Source organism: Ctenocephalides felis, unplaced genomic scaffold (assembly GCF_003426905.1).
Source record: "Ctenocephalides felis isolate EL2017-DRISC unplaced genomic scaffold, ASM342690v1 CF-g0.4_SCAFFOLD_03573, whole genome shotgun sequence".
NCBI lineage: Eukaryota > Metazoa > Arthropoda > Insecta > Siphonaptera > Pulicidae > Ctenocephalides > Ctenocephalides felis.
The window spans coordinates 11,483,804-11,506,390 of NW_020539727.1; the positions used below are offsets into that span (position 1 = coordinate 11,483,804).

Sequence of the window (22,587 nt, forward strand, 5' to 3'; positions counted from 1 at the left end):
GTTTCTAATGAATAATAAATATAACCTTTGTTACGAGCTTTATAAAAGTTTAAAAGGTTTTAAAATGCTTTTAAATGATTATTATTTAAACGATTTGTGCATGGAATTGCATGAAAGTTTTTATTCCGATTTGAAAGCATATTTTCATCATATAATATATATAATATATATATATATATATATATATATATATATATAATATTATATCAAAGTTCCACGTGCAACACATACACACTTATCAAGGTCACATCAATATCGGGCACTCTGAGAGCGCAGACTAAAATAGATCAGACAATATAATGTATTAGTCCTGTATACTATACATACTATATATCCTGTGAAATTATGAGCATTATATACTATATACCAAGAAAATTGTCCTTCAGTGCCACTGTGCCCTAAGGGAAAGTTTCTGGAACCACCCTCAATAAAAAAGAAGGTATGGAAGAACTTATTTATTTGTACGAAACTAAAAACTTCCGAGAGTTCTATGAAAAAAGTTAAAATTTTGTGTTCCTAAGAGAAAGATTCACTTTTTTCACCAAACCGACACTTTTAGTTTATTATTATCCATGATTCAAATCAGCAAGACTTTTCATACCCCAAATTTTTTTCCAAATAATTTATTTTGAATACCAGTGAAAAATTGATATTCATATGAGCCGAGCTGCTAACTAATAAATAATAATGTTCAAGATAATATCCTATGTCTAAGGTTTATTTGTGGTTACCAAACCGACATTTTAGGATATTTTTGTCCAGGTATCTTTTTTTTCTTATAAATTACAATCTGTCCATAAAGAAAGACATTGAGTAATTAATTTGACAATATTATAGAATTTTAAAAGGAAAACCCAGTGGTTAACGTTTTACCTTTTATTAATGTACTATCCAGGTATCTAAAACAGAAAAACTTTTCATACCTAAAAAATATTCTATTAAATTTATTCTAGAAACTCGAAATACATTGTATTTATACGCGCTGAACTGCTATTTAATTATATAATAATAAGTCTTCTAATGATAATAAACAAGACTTTTCATTCCCCAGAAATTTTTATTCTATATGATTTTATTTTAGCAATCAGAAATACTTTGTTATTTATATGAGCTAAATAACACAAATGTCTAAAATAATTTACAGTGATTATATCTTGCGCGTAACCCAATAACATTCGAGACCGATCTCGGAATTCCGCAAGGAAGGGTTATAGGACCTTTCAATATATACAGAACAAGCCATTTACAGTAAAAGCATTGAACTGCTATGGGTTATATTCGAAGGTTGCTATTTACGCAAATATAATTTTCAAAAAAAAACAAATATACAACTAATAAACAAGAGACATAGCAATATTAGAAAATTAAACTCAGAAATTAAATCAGAATTTCTATCCCTTCAAATCCCAAAAAACATTGCCAACAAAACAAATAAAAAAAAGATTTGTAAGTTTCTTCCTCATTAAGAGATGTAAAACGCTGATGGAATAATTGTTCATTAAATCTAGAAGGAACTCTTAATTAATATATTGGAAATCAAGCAGTTTTCCAATATATTAATTATTAACATAGAAGTTCTATTATGTTTCTCCAAAAACTTACTTAGTCAAAGATGTTTATCCATAATATATATGCAATCATTTGCAATTTTAATACCTATCCAAATAAAAATTTATTTTTAATGTCTACCGTTACTATGCGACTAAATAATTCAAATTTATTAAAACAAATAATACATTAAATATAAATTACTTTTAATTCTTTTTTTGGATTTGATAAGTTTTATATTTTAAGTGTTGTGATATTCCATAAAACGAATTTACATAATGGCCATGGTAAACAATATCATCTCTTAAAATCGTCGAAAGCTTTTGAAAGCTCGTATCCATGAAGCTTTTATTTTAAGACGACCTTGAAGCGCGTACCAAAGAATTCAACGGTCCGGCGCAATAAATTGTGTATAATCATCAGTAGAAAATGTCATATTGTTATAACTTTTATATTATATATATTTATGAAATATTACAATGAATAAAATTTCACTACTATTAATACTGATTCATAAAATGATAATAAAAATTTAAAAAAAAATTGAAGACTATCTACAAGTCATACACTTGATAGAATGTCAACATGTCAACATTTGAAGTTTTTGTGTGAAAGCCTGGGTCTAGTTATTTAAGTAGATAAAATTAGACAATTTTACATCATTTCTGAAATTGCAAATAAAATTTAAAAAAAAAATATGCAAAAAGTTTTCTAGAATGTTCAAATGCGATTTACAAATAGTTAATTTGGAAGTGTTCGGCGGATTCATTGCCAAAATCATGAAAATAAAGTAAATGTATAAAGCTCTTGAATCCATGTAACAAAATAGGGTAAAAATTTCTGTAATCGTTAACAAAAACTTGAAAAATTAAAATAATTTATTTAAATCTGTACATATCAAGAACATCATATCATTTTATAGTACATGTACTTCATAAAAATATATGAAAAGAAGGGAATGTGCAAAAACGGTCCTATGAATTTTTGTAAAGCTCATCACAATATTTAAATATATATGGTAAATTTTAATTTCCATAACAATAAATAAAACTACAAAAATTACTTATAAAATTGTAAACACTTACAAGATTCGATCAAAGCAAATCTTTTATTTTTTTTATTTTATTTTCAATTTTATTAAGAAATTTAAAAAGTGTAATATTTTTGCAATGGTTTTAAAATAATTTTTGGAACTTTTAGAATGAACTTCATTATGATCGTATTATTTTCAATGCAAACACAATTTTCTCCTTAATATGCAAAGTTCAGTACCATTAGCATGGATATATCAAAATATAAAATGCTTTTTGATGTTATTTATCTGATATTTGTTCACAATTGGGGAAATTCCTGCAATTTACTTGACATTACTCTACATTAGATTATCAAATATTTATAATAATTTTGAAGGTTAAAGAATTTTCATAATGAATTATATTATAATTGTATTATTGTGAACACAATTTCCTATAATTTTAAAAAAGATCAGTATCATCAGCATGCATATTTCAAATGGTAAAAAGTCTGACTACCATTTATTCACAGAAGGAAAAATCCTGAATTTATCTTATGAATCATTTAGTTCACCAAATAATTAGAATAGTTTTGAAAATTTTAGAATTTTCAAAATGAACATTATTCAAAATATATAATTTTCATTGTAATACCAAGTTCAGTACCATAGCAATACACTTGCTATGGTACTGAACTTCAAATATTATGGATAAATATTTAAAGTTCACCCCCATTAGCATGTATAAATCAAAATAAAAAATGCTTATTGATGTTATTCATCTGATATTTGTTCACAATTGGGAAAATTCCTGTAATACATTCATGTCATGGCTCAGTTAGTGTATCAAATATTTATAATGGTTTTGAAATTTACATAATCTTTAAAATAAATGTTATTCAAATTGTTGTATTGGATTTTCGTTATAAACACCATTTTCTACGTAATATATAAAGCTCAATACCATTACCATGAGCATTTAAAATGTTTATTCATATAATATATTTGCTCACAATTGGGAAAATTCCTGCAATTTATATATTGGTTCCTATAGTTAATCAAATATATTAGTTTAGAGATTTTCATAATTTTAAAATGCGTTACATGAAAATAATATCAAATTCATCAAATTAACTGGAATTTTAAAATGCTTATTAGTGTTGTCATCTAAAATCACCCCCATTTTATTTCATAACGTGAAAATTTCATGTTTTCATAACACGAAAAATGTTTAAAATTTACCTTGATGCCATTATTAGTATATCATTTGAAAAAAGGTTTCGACACAATTTTTAGAAAAACAAATCATTAAAATTTTAGTTAATTTTATTATCTTATATACTCACTTTATAGACTCCTCTTCGGTATATACTAGACTCATCGCCAAATTTCAATGTTCACAATATTTAAAAAATCGCTAAACTCAAAAAACAGTCATTTTTCAACATTCGCCATTTTGAAAAAAAAATTTTTTTTTTACTTGTCCGTAGTATATGCCAAAGCGACAATATCATAAATTAGTAATCTTTTTTTTCATTTCGGATTGAAATCGTGGGTATGATGATGTAAAAATTTTTTAGGTCCCTTCACTTCAGCAACTGTTTTTCAAAATTAGCAACTTTTTTAACTTCCCATAGAGCAAGTTATAGTAATCGCAAAAAAATCAAATATGAAAAATTTTATATATCTTTACGATTCAAAGCTTTCTGAACATTTTAACATACCTCAGAAAAAATGGATGTAAGTGTGTGTGTGTGTGTGCGGATACAAACTTTCGTCGGCGATTTCGAGAACACGGTTCAACCGATTTGAATAATTCAAAATACATTCGATTCGTATTGATAAGGAGACGTGCTGATTACTTTTTCGCAAAGGCAGGTCTAGCCGTTCTAAAGATACGGGGCAAAAAGTGCGAAAAACGGTAACTCAGTTTTTAAGAGAACGGGGCATCCGATTTTAACAATTCAAAAAACAATTTACTTCTATTGACAAGATGAAGAACTATTCAAATTTTTGGGCAGGTCCAGCGGTTACAGATTCTCAATAAAAATAAGTTAAAAAAAAGTCATTCGGCAGCCAAAAATGTTTATTGGACATATGTACATCCAATTATCAAATATTTTGTTGAGATTTTAATAAAGTGTACACATTTGGTGTTAATTTTTTTGGGTTCCGTACCATGATTTTTAATTATGGTACGGGAAGTTCCAGCAATTTACCTTAAGGCACGATGCCACTAGTTGTTTTTACTTTTTTCTGTACACTGTGAAATGAATTATAGAAAAAGTGATAGTAAAAAAATTGATTCCTGTTTTGAAAAAACGATAGTAAAAAAAATTTATTCCTGTTTTTCACAATGATTTAAAAATGACCTACAATTCATGCCTCTACAATAGAATACCCCCTTAAGTGATTCTAATTAGAATCTCAGTATTTTTTGCATATGTATATTGTCGTTTTTAGTATTAGCTACTGATTACAGTTGACGTCTACATTCAAATTAAATACATTTTTAGAAACTGAAATGGAAGAAATAAAGTGTGTTAAACAAATTAGGTTTGGTTATAAAATTATAGATATTAAAAGTATGTTTGAGAGATATGATTGATTAATTTTTAGTTGAGGGGAACATTATATTTTCAAAACGACCTATCCAACATTTTTCCAAAATATCAGGTGTTCAAAAAAAATGTTTAACAGTTTATTTCGAAAATAAAATTTTCGCTTTCACTAAAATTTAATCAATGTGAATTCCAATTGAACTCAATTCTTATTGATTAAGTCGATTCTTTACAAATATCGGGAAGCTCATGCAACCATTAGTTCATCTAATATATGTCCATAATCCAGTAAATTCCTACAATTTACCCTAAAATATAATTATTTATCAAATATGTACATATTAACTTCCCGTAGAGTAAGTTATTGTAATGGGCCGAAAATCGGAATGGAAAATTTTTACATTTCTCGACGTTTTGAAGGTTTCTGAACATTTTGGCATACCTCAGAAAAAATGGATGTGTGTGTATAGATACAAATTTCCAGTCACGTTTTCGGGAGCACGGATCAACCGATTTGAATGGTTCAAAAAACATTCGATTCCTATCGATAGGGAAAAGAGCTGATTAGTTTTTGGCAAAGGCAGGTCCAGCCGTTTCGAGGATACGGAGCAAAGAGTGCAGAAAATAGAAATCGACTTTATTGAGAGAACGGAGTATCCGATTTGAATGATCTAAAAAACATTCAATTAGTAATGATTGGGAGAAGTGTTTATTAGTTTTTGGCAAAGGCAGGCCCAGGCATTTCGAAGATACAGAGCTAAATATGTAAAAAATAGCAGTTTTTAAGAGAACTAAGCGTCCGATTTGAATGATTCAAAGAACTTTATGCTTGTCTTAACAAAATAATTGATTTTGGAAAAAAAAAATTTGTTTCAATTTTTTTTTTTTAATTTTTTGTATATCGAAAATAATTCAGATTTTTATTTTAATTCTGTTCTAATATAATCAAATAATTTCAACTCTGCAATTCAGTTTATATAATACTTATAAATATTAGACAATGTTACAATATTTATAATAATCTATTTGAAAACATTCAGTATTCCTCGAACATTTCATTACGGTACGGGAAGTTCCAGCAATTTGCCTTAAGGCACGATGCCACCCACCCCACTACTTTCGTTACAATATCATATCAATTTCCCACTGTTTGTAGTTATGGTTGTGCTTCCGTGCTCTCCGCAACGGCAACGGCAACGGCAACGCTTTCGGGGCGTAGAGCGATGGTAGAGCGTATTGTGCAGGCGACCTTGGCAGGCGCGCGCGGCCTACGGCGACGGCCGGGGGCCGCGTGGCGGCCGACAGCCGTCAGCCCTTGCGAGGGCATGAAATATATATTACACCGTACGATGGAGTACAACACAAGCGCGTAAACGTACGCACCACCATCCCCCGCCCTCCATACGCCGCTATCCGAAAACTGATCAACACGAATGCCCTTGAACTCGCATCCCGGCGAAATAAACCGACAAACACATAGAAATATATATGTATGTATTATATTTATTGTGTGGCCAAAAGTATTTGGTTTTCTTCACATTTCTTCAGGATGGAATTTGAGAGAAACATTAATTCCATTTATGAGAAAAATTATATGTCAGAAAATTTAGCTTTGTGCTATTTGCTCCATACAATACTGTTGGATAAATTCTAAAATCAAACTAGTTGGTGAAAAAATAAATTAATTTATGAGTGATTTGAAGTATTCCGAGTGGATTTATTACACATTATTGATAACGAACGAACACGTTAACTCGGAGTATTTTCTAAAAGCAAATTTTCAAGAATCAACCATTTTTATAATTAAAACAGTTACCGTAAGACTTTAATGGTTCAGTATGTTCATTAGGACCAAGTACTCTATCGTTATACCAAGCAAATCGTCTAATTTTAATTTTAACAAACGTCAAAAAAACTACTCATTTTCTCCAACTTTGATGAATTTTGAAAATTGAACTACTTGTCGTAAGGCCGTAATATTTCGGTAAATTCTACAAGATCATGATATATATCGCCAAAACAATCCATAAAACATTCCATAAAAATCGACCTAATTTTTTTTTTCAACAGTTAATTACAAGAAAACGGTTTGGTAGATTTTAACCTAAAACGAGTAAAAAGTTTTTGATGTTTTAAGATAGATTCGGTAGTATGTGGACGAAAATTTTGAAACTTTTTTCCAAATTACAAAGAAACGATTCGGCAGATTGTCGCACAAAACTGGCAAGCGATAGTCCTCATTGAGTTACATGAAATGGCTTTTGAATTTCTGAAATCAGTTCAGCCGTTTTTGAGCCTTTGCCAAATATTAATCAGACAAAAATTTGTATCCGCACATACATCCATTTTTTCTAAATATAAGAATGCCAAGATCCGAAAACGATATGCTAAAGAAATATTTTCGATATTTTTGCAATATTTTCGATATTTTTGCAAATGCTATAACTCAACCTACGGGAATTTCATAATATATTTAGTATTTTAATCAATTTACTTCACTAAATTTTAAAATTTGTACTATTTCTTAGCTCTTTTCAAAAATTAAGTTATGAAAGACATTGAAAAGTATTCTTGAAGGTTTAATTTAACTAATTATTTTGTACGTTTCAACACTGTCTATGTGTCATCATTAAGCAAGTTCAACCAAAAAAAACATCAAATTAATTATTAATTAATTACATTAATATATTAAAGAAGAAAACAAAATTTTGGACCAAATGAAATATAGAGTTATGTAGAAGTATTATTTTAATTAATTGTAACAATGTTTGGAAAGCCTATTTTCACATCAAATCATATTATATTTAGTTGATCAAATCATAATCCTTTATTCACTATTGGCAAATAGATATTGGATCACTACTGGTAGAAAAAGGGCTGTCCCAGTATCCAGATTTGTACCCCTAAACTTTGTACGAGGCCAAAGCTCCTACTACTAGGCTACGGAAAAGGCCAAGAGAAAGACTAATATAGTTAATCTATATAAACGTAAGACATAAGAATTGCTTGTTTATTATATGGATAAAAGTAAATAAAAACAACAACAATACAGTTTTCTTGGAACAAAATCTACTACGAAAGAAAGCTCTTCAAGTTCTGTTCAACTCGCACAACAATATATATTTTCTTTTATGTCACATGAAAATTGATCAAGAATATTGTGGCCTTGAACTCAAATTCCCCCGAACAACGAACGAAAATGCTTCTCTAATATAATATCGTATAGAATTCCTTTCCTTTCCTTATGATGTCGAGATCGTTCGAACAAATCCTCAGAAAGCAAATGGATTATGAACTGTTCGTGGAAAATATTATGATATTTATGTTTTCATATTTCTATATGGTGGAAAAAATAGCTGGGGGTACGGGGTGAATAAATAGCAAGAGTCACTTGCCAGGCGAAACATATTTTTTTCATAATAATATGAAATAATTCAAAAAATATCAATCAACAAATATTAAATAAGTCTAGAACTTTGAAATATTCTAGTTATAATCGTGAACTTTTTAGATTTAAAAAATACTTTTAAAATATGACAAACTATTTGAAAAAAATTTTATTATTTTTTTATAAATTAAGTTATTTAATAATATCTATAACAAGTAGTTTTTCTGTACGAAAACCAATTTTTATACGTATATTTTAAGCAAGCAATTAGCCCTTTTACTCTTAACTGGAATTATACTAAGTACATACATATATATATATATATATATATATATATATATATATATATTTAATTAAAATAAGCAAACTCACGTATCACATATTTAAGTATTTTATTATTATTAAGAATTAATTCTTTTGTATTTTTTATTCTTTTAAATTATCATAGATTTTAGGCCAAAAGATTGCTAATAATATGAAAGTACCTACTAATTTTTAGTAGGTATGATAATACTAAATTTTCTAATTGAAAGGAGAAAAACTACACTATTTGGCTTCACTCATTTAATTTAATTTCTTGCAAGTTTTTTGTAAAAAATGGACAAACTAGTGTTGCAGCAATGCCCACGAAGGGCGATTATCACTTGAGATTATATCTGAAATCTAAAACCTCAAGTGGAAATTTGATATCATACTGCTTGATATAGAGTTAGCCGAGGTTGGGTAAGTCAATAGTCCAGTCATTTAAGCTTAAATTAGGTAAGAATCTCGGAATTCGAGATACGCAGCTGTCAATCTGTAAATACTTGTATATTGATACCTAAAAGTTGTCTCAAAACCTACATATGACACGTACACCCTACCATATGTAGGTTTTGAGACAACTTTCAGGTGTCAATATACAAGTATTTACAGGCTTACAGCTGGGTATCTTGAATTCCGAGGTGACCTTACTATAATGACTAGACTAATACCAAATTATTTCGCTTGTATATTGGTCAAGGGCCTGGATGTTGTTTTTCAAGTGATCCCTACATTTTAGGTAAAAGTTTCCAGTGAGATTTTTAACTTAACAGTCGGTACATCAGTTTGTTCATGTATGTATTATGTAGAGTAATGGTATGTGGTCAGAGGATCCCTTGATTTGCTGAGTGCTAGTCGTAAAGCTTTGTTTTGTGCAGTCTGTAGTCTCCGTGGGTTAGTCTTTATTGTCGCGTTCATTATTTAACAAAAAATTCATTTGAAGAAATATACTATATACAAGAGGTTAAGTGGTTCATAAATATTCCTATGTGTCATAATATTTGAGTTCATAAATACTGTACAGATGGCGCAAGAATTTACTTAATGACATATGTTAATAACAAATATAAGAATCTTTCAATTGGCGTGCGCTCTATCTTAATGTTTATATCAAGAGCTAATACTATTAGAGATTCATTTTTTATTCATTTGGAAGCATTGGCGCCGTTGGGAGCAAACAAATTCGAAAAGGTCCTTGTTAAGGACCACCCTAATGTATATACATGTGATGTTTGATGGGGGAGGGGGGGTTAATTTTGAATATCACCATGTATCACCAAGGGAAAGGAGGGATCCAAAAATCCTTAAAAACTCGCTCACGTGATTAATAGAAGCCCCCTATGCCACTGAGGGTATCAACTAATTTGTTATCAACTTAATTCTACCATATATCTGTCAGCATTCTCCGCTTCATATAATAATATATACAGATTACAGAATAAAATTGAATAAAAAAATAAAAATTATACTTATTTGAAACAATGTACAGTATAAACTTTCAAGTATTCTATATACACAACAAGAAAAAACAGTGCATTGATTATGAATCAGTGATTTGTATTAATCTTTCACCTTTCGACCAAAATCTAATCAAACCGTTCAGATCGTTTCAATAATATTTGTATTATCGCGCATTCCTAAAAAATCGACCTGGTCGCTTTTGTGTGGTGATTCATAGCGTTTTCCGATGAAAACGATGAAAATTGCCATTAGGCCAGCTCGCGCACACGGCGTGGCGACTCGAGGTGATGTAGTTTTTCCCGATAGCACGTGCGCCCCGCACTATAAGCGCTTTTCTTCGATGGAATGCGGTTACCATGCGCTACTACACGGCTACAAAACATAGAACAGGTAAAAAAAAACTAAAGCTTAATTTATTCGATAAATGAAAAATATATAAATATTATATGATTATACGCAACTGCTTGTAATTTAAATCTATGAAAACGCAGTGCTATTGTAATTTTTAAAAATTTGAAGAATCATATGAAGCTAGTTGGTTAACAACCGCTTTTCGTGAAAATGATTCGAAAAACAAATTTCAGAAGAGACACAAAAACATTGCATGATTCTTATTAATGTTTTTATTTTTTTGCGATTACCATAACTAACGGTAAGTTAAATAAATATGTATATTTATTTAGATCAATGTCACTTCTTGTTGAAGAAGTGAATTGTCCTACTCAAACTTAAAAAAAAAGAGTTTTATCCCTAGATGCCACAAATAAAATAACAAAATTTTCAGAATTATTATATCACGGTTTAAAGTCGTAGGGCAAGTTATAGTAATCGCAAAAAAAAATTGAAAATATATTTTTTGCTTATATTTACGTTTCAAGACTTCCTGAACATTTTGGTATTCCTTAGGAAATGGTGGTGTACGAGGTGTGTTCAAAAAGTACCCGGAATTACTAATAATTAAATTTCGCGGGTCTGGAGTGTCTGATTGTCAAAATTTTTTTTTTATTGTGTTGGTATACATGCCCCTAAAGTATGATGAAATTTTCAGCTATATTCACTGTTTACTTTGTCTGTGGTAGTCGCTAAGGTTCGACGTGTTTTTCTGAGCTCGGCGATTTTTACAATGGAAGAATTGAAAAGTCAAAGAATTTGTATTAAATTTTGCGTAAAAAATGAAATAAAGTGTTGCAAAGTGCAAAAATTCACCAGATATGGCTCCGTGTGACTTTTTCCTATTCCCAAAGTTGAAGAGACCCATGAAAGGACGGCGGTTTTCCTCGATTGAAGAAAATCGCTGAGAGTGCTCAAGGACATATCAAAAAGTGAATATCAAGGGTGCTTCGAAAATTGGAAAAAACGCTGGCATAAGTGTATTATATCTGGGGGGGACTACTTTGAAGGGGACCACATTAATGTAGACGAATAAATAAATATTTTTTTGAAAAAACGAAAATTCCGGGTACTTTTTGAACAGACGGTATGTTTGTCTAGTATGTACGCATGTATGTTTGTCTGAATACAATTTTTTCGTACACGATTCCGAGAGCAGACTTAACTGATTTGAATGATTAAAAACGCATTCGATTCCTATTAATGGCGGAAAGTGCTGAGTAAAGGCAGGTCCTAGTTTTTTCCGAAAGCAGGTCTAGCTGTATCGAAAATACTGTGCAAAATGTGCCAAAAATAACGGTAAATATTCAAAGAACATTTAACTTATATTGAAAATATAAATTCAAATTGAATTGAAATGAAAATCTGATTGAGTTATTGGAAACGCAGGTCCAGCGATTTCGAAAATACAAAAATTAAAAAAAAAATGATAATTGTCAATGTCAATGACAATAATTGGCGGTCAAAAACGACCATTTGATGGAATTTCACAGAGATTTTAACAATAAGTACAAATTTTGTTTCAAAATCTTCCGTACAAAGATCTATAATGTTTAAAGTTCACATAATTAGTTCAAAAAAAAGTCATCAAATTGATAAGTATTTAAAAATTAGATTTAATTATAAATTGCAGTATTCTTTAGCCGATTTTTATAAAAACAACACAAATTATGACTAGTTTCAAATTTAATAGTAATTAAATATTGCAAATGTTTTGAACAAATGTGGGTTAATTTTCATTTTTATTACTATTTTATTAAAGTCATCATTAGACCCAGAATTTCTCCGCTCCCTCGGAGTTTTCTAGAAGCAAGAATTGCCCTGGATTGATTTTAATAGAAAAATTGATTCACTTAAAAAAACTGGTTTTTATCACGTACTTAAATAAAATTAGTTGTGTATAGTTTAATTGAATTTCATTAAAGACAACAAATTTTTGTGCCCTGTGTTTGAAAAAATAGTCACCTTAACTTTCTGCATCTATCTATTAAGTGAAAAAATGGCAAAGTAGATGTTTTAAAAAATAGGACTAGAATAAATCATGAATTCCAAATGTGGCTTTAATAAATAAAAAAACGTAACTCAAGCCGATGAAATATTGATTAATGTAGTTGATTTAAGAGTTATTGTGATATTTTAAAAAAACAATACATTTTAATCGTCATTTTTAGCAATAGAAAATGTTTGCTTTTTATGTAGAGAGTGAAGTTATTTACACTCGTCCTGTACATTTATTTTCAGTTAGTATCTTCGCATTCAAAAATGTTCAAAAATTCCTTAATGTTAACATTTATCTGACCCACACGTTAGTATTTTACATAATCAAAAATAGATTTTAATTTTCATCGGCAATGTAGAGATTCACAGGAATAAATTTTATGTTTCTAGTGATAATTTGGCGATAAATGTATAAATATTTAATCATACATTTACCAATAAACCAGTCATAATTATTCAGGTCATGATAGAATTATAGCCCGCAGTCAATTTTGGATTGATACATATTGTTTAAATTAATTAACTTCCAAATCCATTCATCATTTAATTATAAACTAATTAGCATTGGTAATTGCAAACGTTGCAAAAAATCTGACGTGTAATTCTCATTACTCCTCGAAGCAGAACCAAAAAACAGATCATTTTAATATATATATATATATATATATATATATATATATATATATATATTATATATTAATATATTAAAATATATTATATATATTAAAATATAAAAGTGGTTTGCAAATTAAAGAATTCAATACACTATTTTCTAAATCTTGTAGCACTAAGTCTGCTAATATGGGACTTAAGACTTCCCATAGGACATCCTCTTATCATAGTATAAAATTTATTATTGAATTGGAAATATGAGGCCTTTAGTAGTAAATCTGTTTTTAAACTGGGCCCTATTCCTTCTCTTTCCTACTTGATATTTCATGACTCATCTATTTGACCTTGATAGAGATTTTAGTTTAGTATAGTGAACGACTTGTAACGGATAACACATAATGGTAATATAGATTTCCATATTTTAGATTTTAAATTTATAGCAGACTGATGATGAGACAAACTTAGTCTCGAAACGTTTGTGAAATTATTATTTAATAAATAGTGCAAAAAAGAGGGTTTGTATGTTCATATTTCTAAATTAATATCTATCTATCCACTCAGAATACATTTGTTATATATATATATATATATATATATATATATATATAGATATATATATATACTAGCAAACCCGACGAACTCCGTTTCGCCACCAGATGGTTTCGTGAGAAAGATAAAACAATTTTTTGTTTGTTTTATATTTTAAAAGGAAAAATTTGATTTTATTATACAACAGTAACGAATTTATTTTGATTACAAAAATGAAGTGTTTTTTAGTTGAACTTCTCTAAGTAAATGAAAGTGAATCCACAAATTATCCGTTTCATTGAAGTGCTCTTTGGTAAACCACATTTTTTGTTTTTTGGTCTGACGTTAACACAAACAAAGCGGATGGTTTTCCAACTCGTGAACAGGCAACGTATAACTGCCCATGTAAAAAACAATGATTTTCTAAATAATCTATTTGAAATTTATCCCGCAAACACTAAGCGATTGGCCTTGCGACTTGTTAGTTGTCATTGCGAGAGCAAGGCCAAATGGAAATTGCAATCGTTTGAAGTCAAACGGAAGACCAGTCGGAATCATTGGTATGTCACGAAATCGCTTGCAATTTTTGATTGAATGGTGAAATTCAGTGCGTGTACATCATTATTCTTTGCGGCAAGAATTGCTCGTTGACTTAACCAAGCATAATTCTGATAATTCTTAATTACTCGAATTTTTAATTACGGTGCGTGAAGTTCCAGCAATTTGCATTAAGGTACGATGCCATGCACCACTAATTTTCTTAGCTATAAATTTGCGGAGCCCGAGTCTTTTCTAACGAATGCAAAATTGTCGAAATCGGTTCGTGCGTTCTGGAGTTATTTCGTCAGGAAGGAAAACGCGACTTATTTTTATATATATAGAAGATATACATATATATATATATATATATATATATATATATATAATATATATGCTCATTTAATTCTAAAATAATGTGTCCTTTATAAAATTTTCCAGCACTCACCATGTTGCGGCGCTCGCCTCGTGTCCTGTGACATTTCAGCCCGACTTTTCGTCTCCACAAATCTATAAAAACAATAAAAAATTCACATCAGATGATGACGTCATCGAATAATAGATATAGATACACTTAAAATCTATCAATTTTGTTAACAAGTCCCTTTATACCCATACCCAAATCCAATAATATCCACGCCCTAAATACTGGTGGAAGATAAGGGTCGTGGATGGAAACTATGACATCATATCGGCAAATCAAATATTTAGATGTCAACGTTTGGAAGGCTGCTTAATTGGTGGAATTTTGGGATAAGTGGAAAACGGCCTGGTGTATAGGGAAAGGTAATTGCTGAAGGGAAGTTCCACGAAATAAATGGATTAGATTTAAATTTTAAATCTATTTCTCTAACCAAAGCAGCATTTATTTCATGGAACTTCCCTTCGACAATTACCATCTCCAGTAGAAATATATCGTGATAAAAAATCGTGGCGCAATATTCAAATCTTGTTTTTAGATGGACCGGACAATATTTGTTTTCAAATTTATGTAAAATTTGGAAAATTCATGGGAGAATTGTTTTATATGGTTTATTACAAATAAAAAACATGTTTCCGATCTGATTTATACGTCTAATTTTATATTTACACGAATTACACATAATTTTTAAATGAGGGCGTAATAGAAGCTTTTTGTGGGCGACCAAGATTCGTTTCTTCAGTATATTTGATCCATAAAATCACTAACTAGACTAATTGTACGGTCATTGTTAATTATTCTACTAAAAAATATAAATTAAACTAGTGGGGTGCATGGCATCGTGCCTTAAGGCCAATTGCTGGAACTTCCCGTACCGTAACGAAATATTGGAGAAATTTTAAACGTTTTCAAATATATTATTACAAATGCTGTAACATTCATTATTTTTGCTATCTTGTTATATCTGAGCAAATTAAATGTAAATCATAAATAAATCAATTTATCTCCAGAACATTAACAATCGTCATTTCATTTCGAATTTAATTTAAAAAAAAATAGTTGCCATAGAATTGAAAAAGTGCTCCCGTGTAGTCACAGTCTGAACGCATTTGCAAATAATTCTGTGCGACATTTTCACTTATACTGTGCTTAGCTTGGCGGCATTTTCACATTTTTCAATAGTTTTCACAAAATTGTAACAGTTCTCCAGTACATAAACAGTCTAAACGCACTTGGGTAAACATTTGTACCAGAGTGGCGCTTATACTGTGCTTAGCCTGAGTAATTTTTTGAATTATTAATCCAAAATTACAAAATATTTTATGGAAAATAAAAAAAGATATAATAATTTTTTAGCCTCAAAAGCAATTGTTTTGTCAATACAAGCAGAAACTTTTTTAGATCATTCAAATCGGACGCATAGTTCAATAGGACTCAAAAACTGCCATTGTTTGCACATTTATTTTTGCTTCGAAATGGCGGGACCTGTCTTTGCCAAAAACTAATCACCTCTTCTCCCAATCATTACAAATTGAATGTTTTTTAGATCATTCAAATCGAATACTCCGTTCTCTCAAAAAACTCGATTTGTATTTTCTGCACTATTTGCTCCGTTTCTCCGTAACGGCTGGACTTGCCTTTGCCAAAAACTAATCAGCACATCTCCCTATCAACAGAGATCGTACGTTTTTAAACCATTCAAATCGGTTGATCCGTGCGCCCGAAAACGTGGACAAAAAAATGCGGACATACAAGACACACACACGCATACACACGCACACATACACACACATACACACACATCCATTTTTTCTGAGGTATGCCAAAATGTTCAGAAACCTTCAAAACGTCGAGAAATGCAAAAAATTTTATTTTCGATTTTCGGCCCATTACTATAACTACCCTACGGGAAGTTAAAAATATCTGTATTTGTATGTGAACCTAAATTTGACCTTTCGTCTACGTTTTCTCAAAAACGGCTGAACCGATTTTAAAAATTTGAAAGCCATTCGAACAAATGTTTCTAGCAAAAATCATGCCAATTTAGATTTTCGTATTTTACCCAAAATTCTTCAATAATAAAATGTTGAAGTCTTTTACCATTTTGCAATCATGATTTGCATGATAAAATTTGATATTCTGACATCTTTATATTCAACCCGTTCCATAAAATTTAATATCTACATTTCTAACATTAGATATACGTTTCATTTTATCTCAAGGACAAGAACATTCAATTATTTGGTGACAGTACAATCTCAAGGATTGTTTTTTTCTCTCAATTATTACTAACAATATCTATAAAGAACTAATTAACTTCAATATTTTCTCATTTGTCAAGGTTGCTTTTCACAAAATCAACTATAATATTTGCTACTTTTGCTTGACTTAGCATTTATCTTGTTTTTGAAATGCATCAGATATTTTGTATCAATTAAGAACTTCTCCATCCAAGGATGCTTTATTATGAAGGTTTTCTTATTGAAGACAATGTATTAGAAATTTCATTGAACCATTGAATTCATCTGAGATTTTTAGCTCTTAATTGGAAATAATATAACCTTCTGGGAAATAATAGGATTTTAGTTTAATTGCATTGTATATGAAAATAATTCATTATTTTTCTAAAGGATAAAAGAAGGAAATATTTTAGCAAAAATTTAATATAACAAGGGTAAGGTGATAGATTTAAAAAAAAACTCTAAATTCAATGGCTTTTCTTTTCACTTTTTTCACTCGATCTCTGAACCCCTAGACCTGCCTTCGCAAAAATTAAAAAAGGTACTTCATTTTGTTGTAAATCCGAAAAATTGGCTGTTAATACCTTATTCTATTTCAAGACATTTTTTCTATTTCTATCCAGATAAAAATATATAGCAATAAATTTTCTTCAATACTACAAAGTTGCACTGAAACTGATGGTTCTATATTTAACAAGCTCTTCGAAACGCTTCATTTATATTTTGTTCTTGTGATTAAAATATATTTAATTTGGCAATACAACTAATGACATAATTGATACTAGCCTATGTGATTTTGTTCTTATAGTAAAGTACTAAATTATATGAAAACTGTAATTATTCTCCATCATCCTAAATACTATAAATTTACGATAAGCGGTTTCATTTAAAAAAAATCATAAAATTTTGAATTATGGGACGTACCTTTAGAACAAGAAATGCCACTTACACCCAGTTATTCTATCTATTGATTTGTAATTCACATATTTCAATTCCAGAAGGTCTTTCTGGATCATTTTTAGTTCTGAAGCACGTAGTAGTAAAATTTTGTAGTGCCTTTTCTGGCACAAATCTTAAAAAAATGTATGAAATGACAAAGTATGAAACATAATATAGCAAATAATTTTGCTGATTAGTTTTTGGTAAAAATCAGTTGAGCCGTTTTCGCACTCCAACCAAAGTTTCTTATGAAAATAACATGGGTAAAATTCCATTTGTTTTTTAGAACTTTATAACTGCGATAAGTGAATCAAAATTTTGAGAATAACATTGTATTTGCTTATTTTGATTATAATTAAAAAAAATTCAACAAACATTTGATTAATTTTATAAAATAAGTATTCATTTAGGAAGAAGAACCAAGAAACTTTGGTTGTAGTGCAGACTATCTTAAATAAAAGCTAAAACTTTCAGGGAATTTTTTTTTTAACAATTTGGAAGCATTTTGAGCCCTTGGGGGCAAGAAAATTCGAACGCATCCTTATTAAGGACCACCCTAATAAATATGTATACTCCTACGTATAATATATATTTGCACATGAGCATTAAATTGTTATTTTATTTTTCTGAACATGTAGCTTTCCAATAAAAAAAATATGTATTTTATTTATAATTATTTCTACGTTTCAGAAATATAAAAAATCTTTTCCTTCGATAAGTAGTAATAGTTTAATAAATAAATTGTTCATCATATTTGTATATTAAAATTGTATCTTTTAATCGAAGTCAACAGAATCAACTAAAAAATAAAAGAATCCAATATGTACCACCATACCTACTATTTTTATCAAACAACCAAATTATGATTTTTTATAACTACATACACATTTTAGAGTAAATAACAATTTTGGTTTTATTTTCAATGTTCTTGGCATATTCTATTAACTTGTCAGACATTCAACTTCGTTGGGCAACTATTTCATACAATGTACAGAATTCTGAAAACAACACATCTTCATAAAAAAATACTTTGGAAAGTATTATGAACTCATACTATATTAGAGCTAAAAAAAATATAATAAAGTGGTAAAAAAAAAGTTTAAAGATGGAACTTAAGTGGCATTTCGCCTTAAAGCAAGTAGTAGTTTAAAGTACCTATACGTGTAAATAATCGACGTACATCACTAAAATCAATATATTAATTGATGAATGATTTATAAGTATATCGAGTTGATGTCAGTTTTGTAGATTTTTGTAGAAGTGTGTGTTGTGTGTGCGAATATAAAATTTTTCTGAAAAGTCAAATTGAAAAAAAAATCTCAAAAATCAATTTAACTTCAAAATTTTGGTACGGATTCCATGCACCACTAGATCGATACACTTTTACAAGCTATTTTCTTGGATGACCTCTACATAATATATAATATATTCATTCTAATTAGCAGTACAACTTATTTAGTTGTTTATTTATATTTTTTTGTTTTTATTGTGTTTAGTTTATAAGTTATGTCTTTTTTATTTGTTGTTATAATTCACAATTTATACTCATTTATCTCATAGATCTTTTTTTTTTAAGTTTACTCTATATAATCACAGAATTTAAATTTAATATATCAAATTGAAAAACTGGGTAACCTTTTAGATCTAATGTTTAATATTTCATATATCATCAAAATTACTGAATGTCTTCCTTTTTGTAAAGACAGATTGTAAATCAATAAAGAGAATAAAAAAAATTTCTTGAACTATTAAGATTAACGTATTTTAAATACAAAATAAATAATAGCATTGCAAAATAAACGATCCATAGAATAAAAGGTATTTTGAACCGGCATCAAGAATGTAAGAAAGTATATAAAACTATCTAGTTCTAAACTTTTTTCTTCAAAAGATCTAGAAGATTCCATTCCTCCTTGATAATAATAATCTCTAGTTCAAGTTCAGTTTAACATATTATTCCAATATTTACACATAAATTACAGTAAGCCGTTCTATATCACATTTCCCAAATGCATATCAATTAGTGGGCTGGAAAATAAGTGTGGGGGGGCTTTTGTGTGGGGGCTGACTGAGTCAGCACCCCACCCTGTGGTTAGGTGGCAGTTGTGTTTGCCTAATAAATATTTCTGAGAATCATACAACAATAAGCATGTAGCAGTCACGAACAAAGAACTGATTTCTAGGTACAATATCGTAAAAGAAAGGCAATCATAAAATAAATTTGTATTCTGACTGAACATTTCTATATACCATAGATATATAATTTATGCAGATTCGACTGGAATTGGAATTTACATACACTGAGTTAACATTTGATGCTCTAATTTTATTTTATAACTAGTGGTGCAAGGCATCGTGCATTAAAGCAAATGCTGGAACTTCCTGTACCACAAATTAAATTTTTGAAAACTTTGGATTTTTCTGAGATTTCTGAAAAAATAGTTCTATTGAGAGTTTTGAATTGTTTTAAAAGTTTGTGTTATTTTTAAACTTTATTGAACATTTTGAAAACATGGAATAATTTGATATTTTTTGAAGAACTTGAAAAAAAAAACAACTGTTTTGATAGTTTTAGTTTTTTTTTTTATATCGAATTTTTTCGAAGAGATCGAACTGCACAGCTGTTTTAGAGACGAAGTCGAAGCGCGTAAGCGCTGAGCCGCAGTCAAACGGTCAAACAGCAAATCGTGGTACGGAACCCATAGAAAATATAACAAAATTTGTACTTGTTATTAAAATCTCTCAAAATCTTATAATTTGATGTGCATATATCTAACGATAATTTTTGACCGCCAAATGGCATTTTCTCACTGGAAATGCCTCCTAAACATTTTGATCAATTATTCATTCAGACATAAGTAAATGTTTCTTAAATCATCAAATCGGACGCTCGGTTCTCGCAAAAACTGAATTACCATTTTGACACTTTTTGTCCAGTATCTTCGAAACGGCTCGACCTGCCTATGCCAAAAACTGACAGCCGTCTCCTTATCAATAGGAATCGAATGTTAATCGAATCATTCAAATCGATTGATCCGTGCTCCAAAATCGTCAACGAAAATTTGTATTCGCACACACACACGCACACGCACACATACATACATCCATTTTTTCTAAGGTATGTCAAAATGTTTAGAAACCTCGAAACGTAAAGATATGTAAAAACTCAAAACAAAGTTAAAAACTAGTTGGAAGTGTCATTTTACCTAGTAGAAACAACTTGCATGAACTTTATATGTATACAAATCGATTAAATCAATTACTGTTTAGGTCAAAAGTTCTCGCTTTTTACTGTATGTTCCGAGCAATTTTTAATTTTTTAAGGAACTATTGACTATATATTGCACTTATATGCTAATTTAAAAAGAAACGGCAGAGCCAATAGTAGTACAAAAATAATGAACACGAGTCCTTATAAAGTCGATATATCGAGTTTCATCAAATGAATTTAAAACTTTTGAAATTAGTGATTTTTGAAAAAAAAAATCGAGAAATGGTCAAATTTTCTCACATACACTTTGGTACCAAAACGAGTCAGAATGACTAAAATTACATAGAAATCATAAAATAGCAAATCACATCCTGCAAATGAATGTAAGCTTCTTTTTTGGAAAGTTTAAAGACGTGTGTTTAAAGCTGGCTGCAAAAACTCTAATCAAGCACCCTACTTGACCTCAGTCTACACATAAAAATATTCTACTGACAATGTGCGTCTGTAGATGTTACTATATACAAACCACAAAAACACTTGCAATATAATAATATGATAGTGATTCCAAATCTAATTGCCTGTATCTTTGTAAAAAAAATTACAGCTTTTACCTAAATAGCTGAATCTCAATTCCTATGATTAAAGTAGTAGTAGTATTGAGTAAAGTTAGTTTTTAGCAAAGGTAGGTCCAGATGAGAGAACTAAGCGTCCAATTTGAATGATTCAAAGAAATTTCTGCTTGTTTTGACAAAATAATTGCTTTAGGAAAAAAAATGTTTCATTCTTTTTCATTTCTTTTTTTAATTTTCAAAAAAATTCTTTTTGTATATCTAAAATAATTCAGATTTTAATTTTAATTCTGACTAAAGTTCTAATATATTTTAAACAAATTAATTCAACTTTGCAATTCAGTTTATATAATCTTATAAATTTTAGACAAAGTTACAGTATTATAATAATCTATATGAAAACATTGAATATTTCTCGAACATTTCGTACGGACGGGAAGTTTCAGCAATTTGCCTTAAGGCACAGTGCCATGCACGACTAGTTTGTTATTGATTCAGCAATGCCGGGTAATGATCAAATTTACTTGGAACATATTGCTATATATATATTCCCAAGCGAAAAACCAATGTCACTAATGCTTGACATCAGACTGCCTGAGCCCTGGGACCTCGAACAATATGACCGTAGTTCAAGAAATTAAAAAAATGATGAAGAATATTATGACCCTCAGAAATAATATGACCGTAGTTTCCAAGAAATCTAAGAAATGCAGCAATGCTATTGATATTTTACAAATTCGATGTCATTACTGCTTGCCATCGAGCTGCCATAGACTGTACTGAAACCTGGGATCACAGAATATTATGACCCTCAGAATAATACTGATTGTAGTTCCCAAGAAATCTAAAAAAATGCAGCAAAGCTGTTT

General features: G+C 29.5%; 1 protein-coding gene across 1 annotated transcript in view; it reads right to left on the minus strand.

The window, feature by feature from the left end:
* The window catches only part of LOC113389510 (histone deacetylase 9-like), a 153,590-nt gene extending 138,752 nt beyond the window's left edge, over positions 1-14,838 (minus strand). The window contains exon 1 of the mRNA XM_026626538.1: positions 14,787-14,838. Within this exon, the coding sequence (XP_026482323.1) occupies positions 14,787-14,820 (34 nt within the window). The 5' untranslated portion in view covers positions 14,821-14,838. The remainder of the gene's footprint in view (positions 1-14,786) is intronic.
* Positions 14,839-22,587: the final 7,749 nt, after the last annotated feature.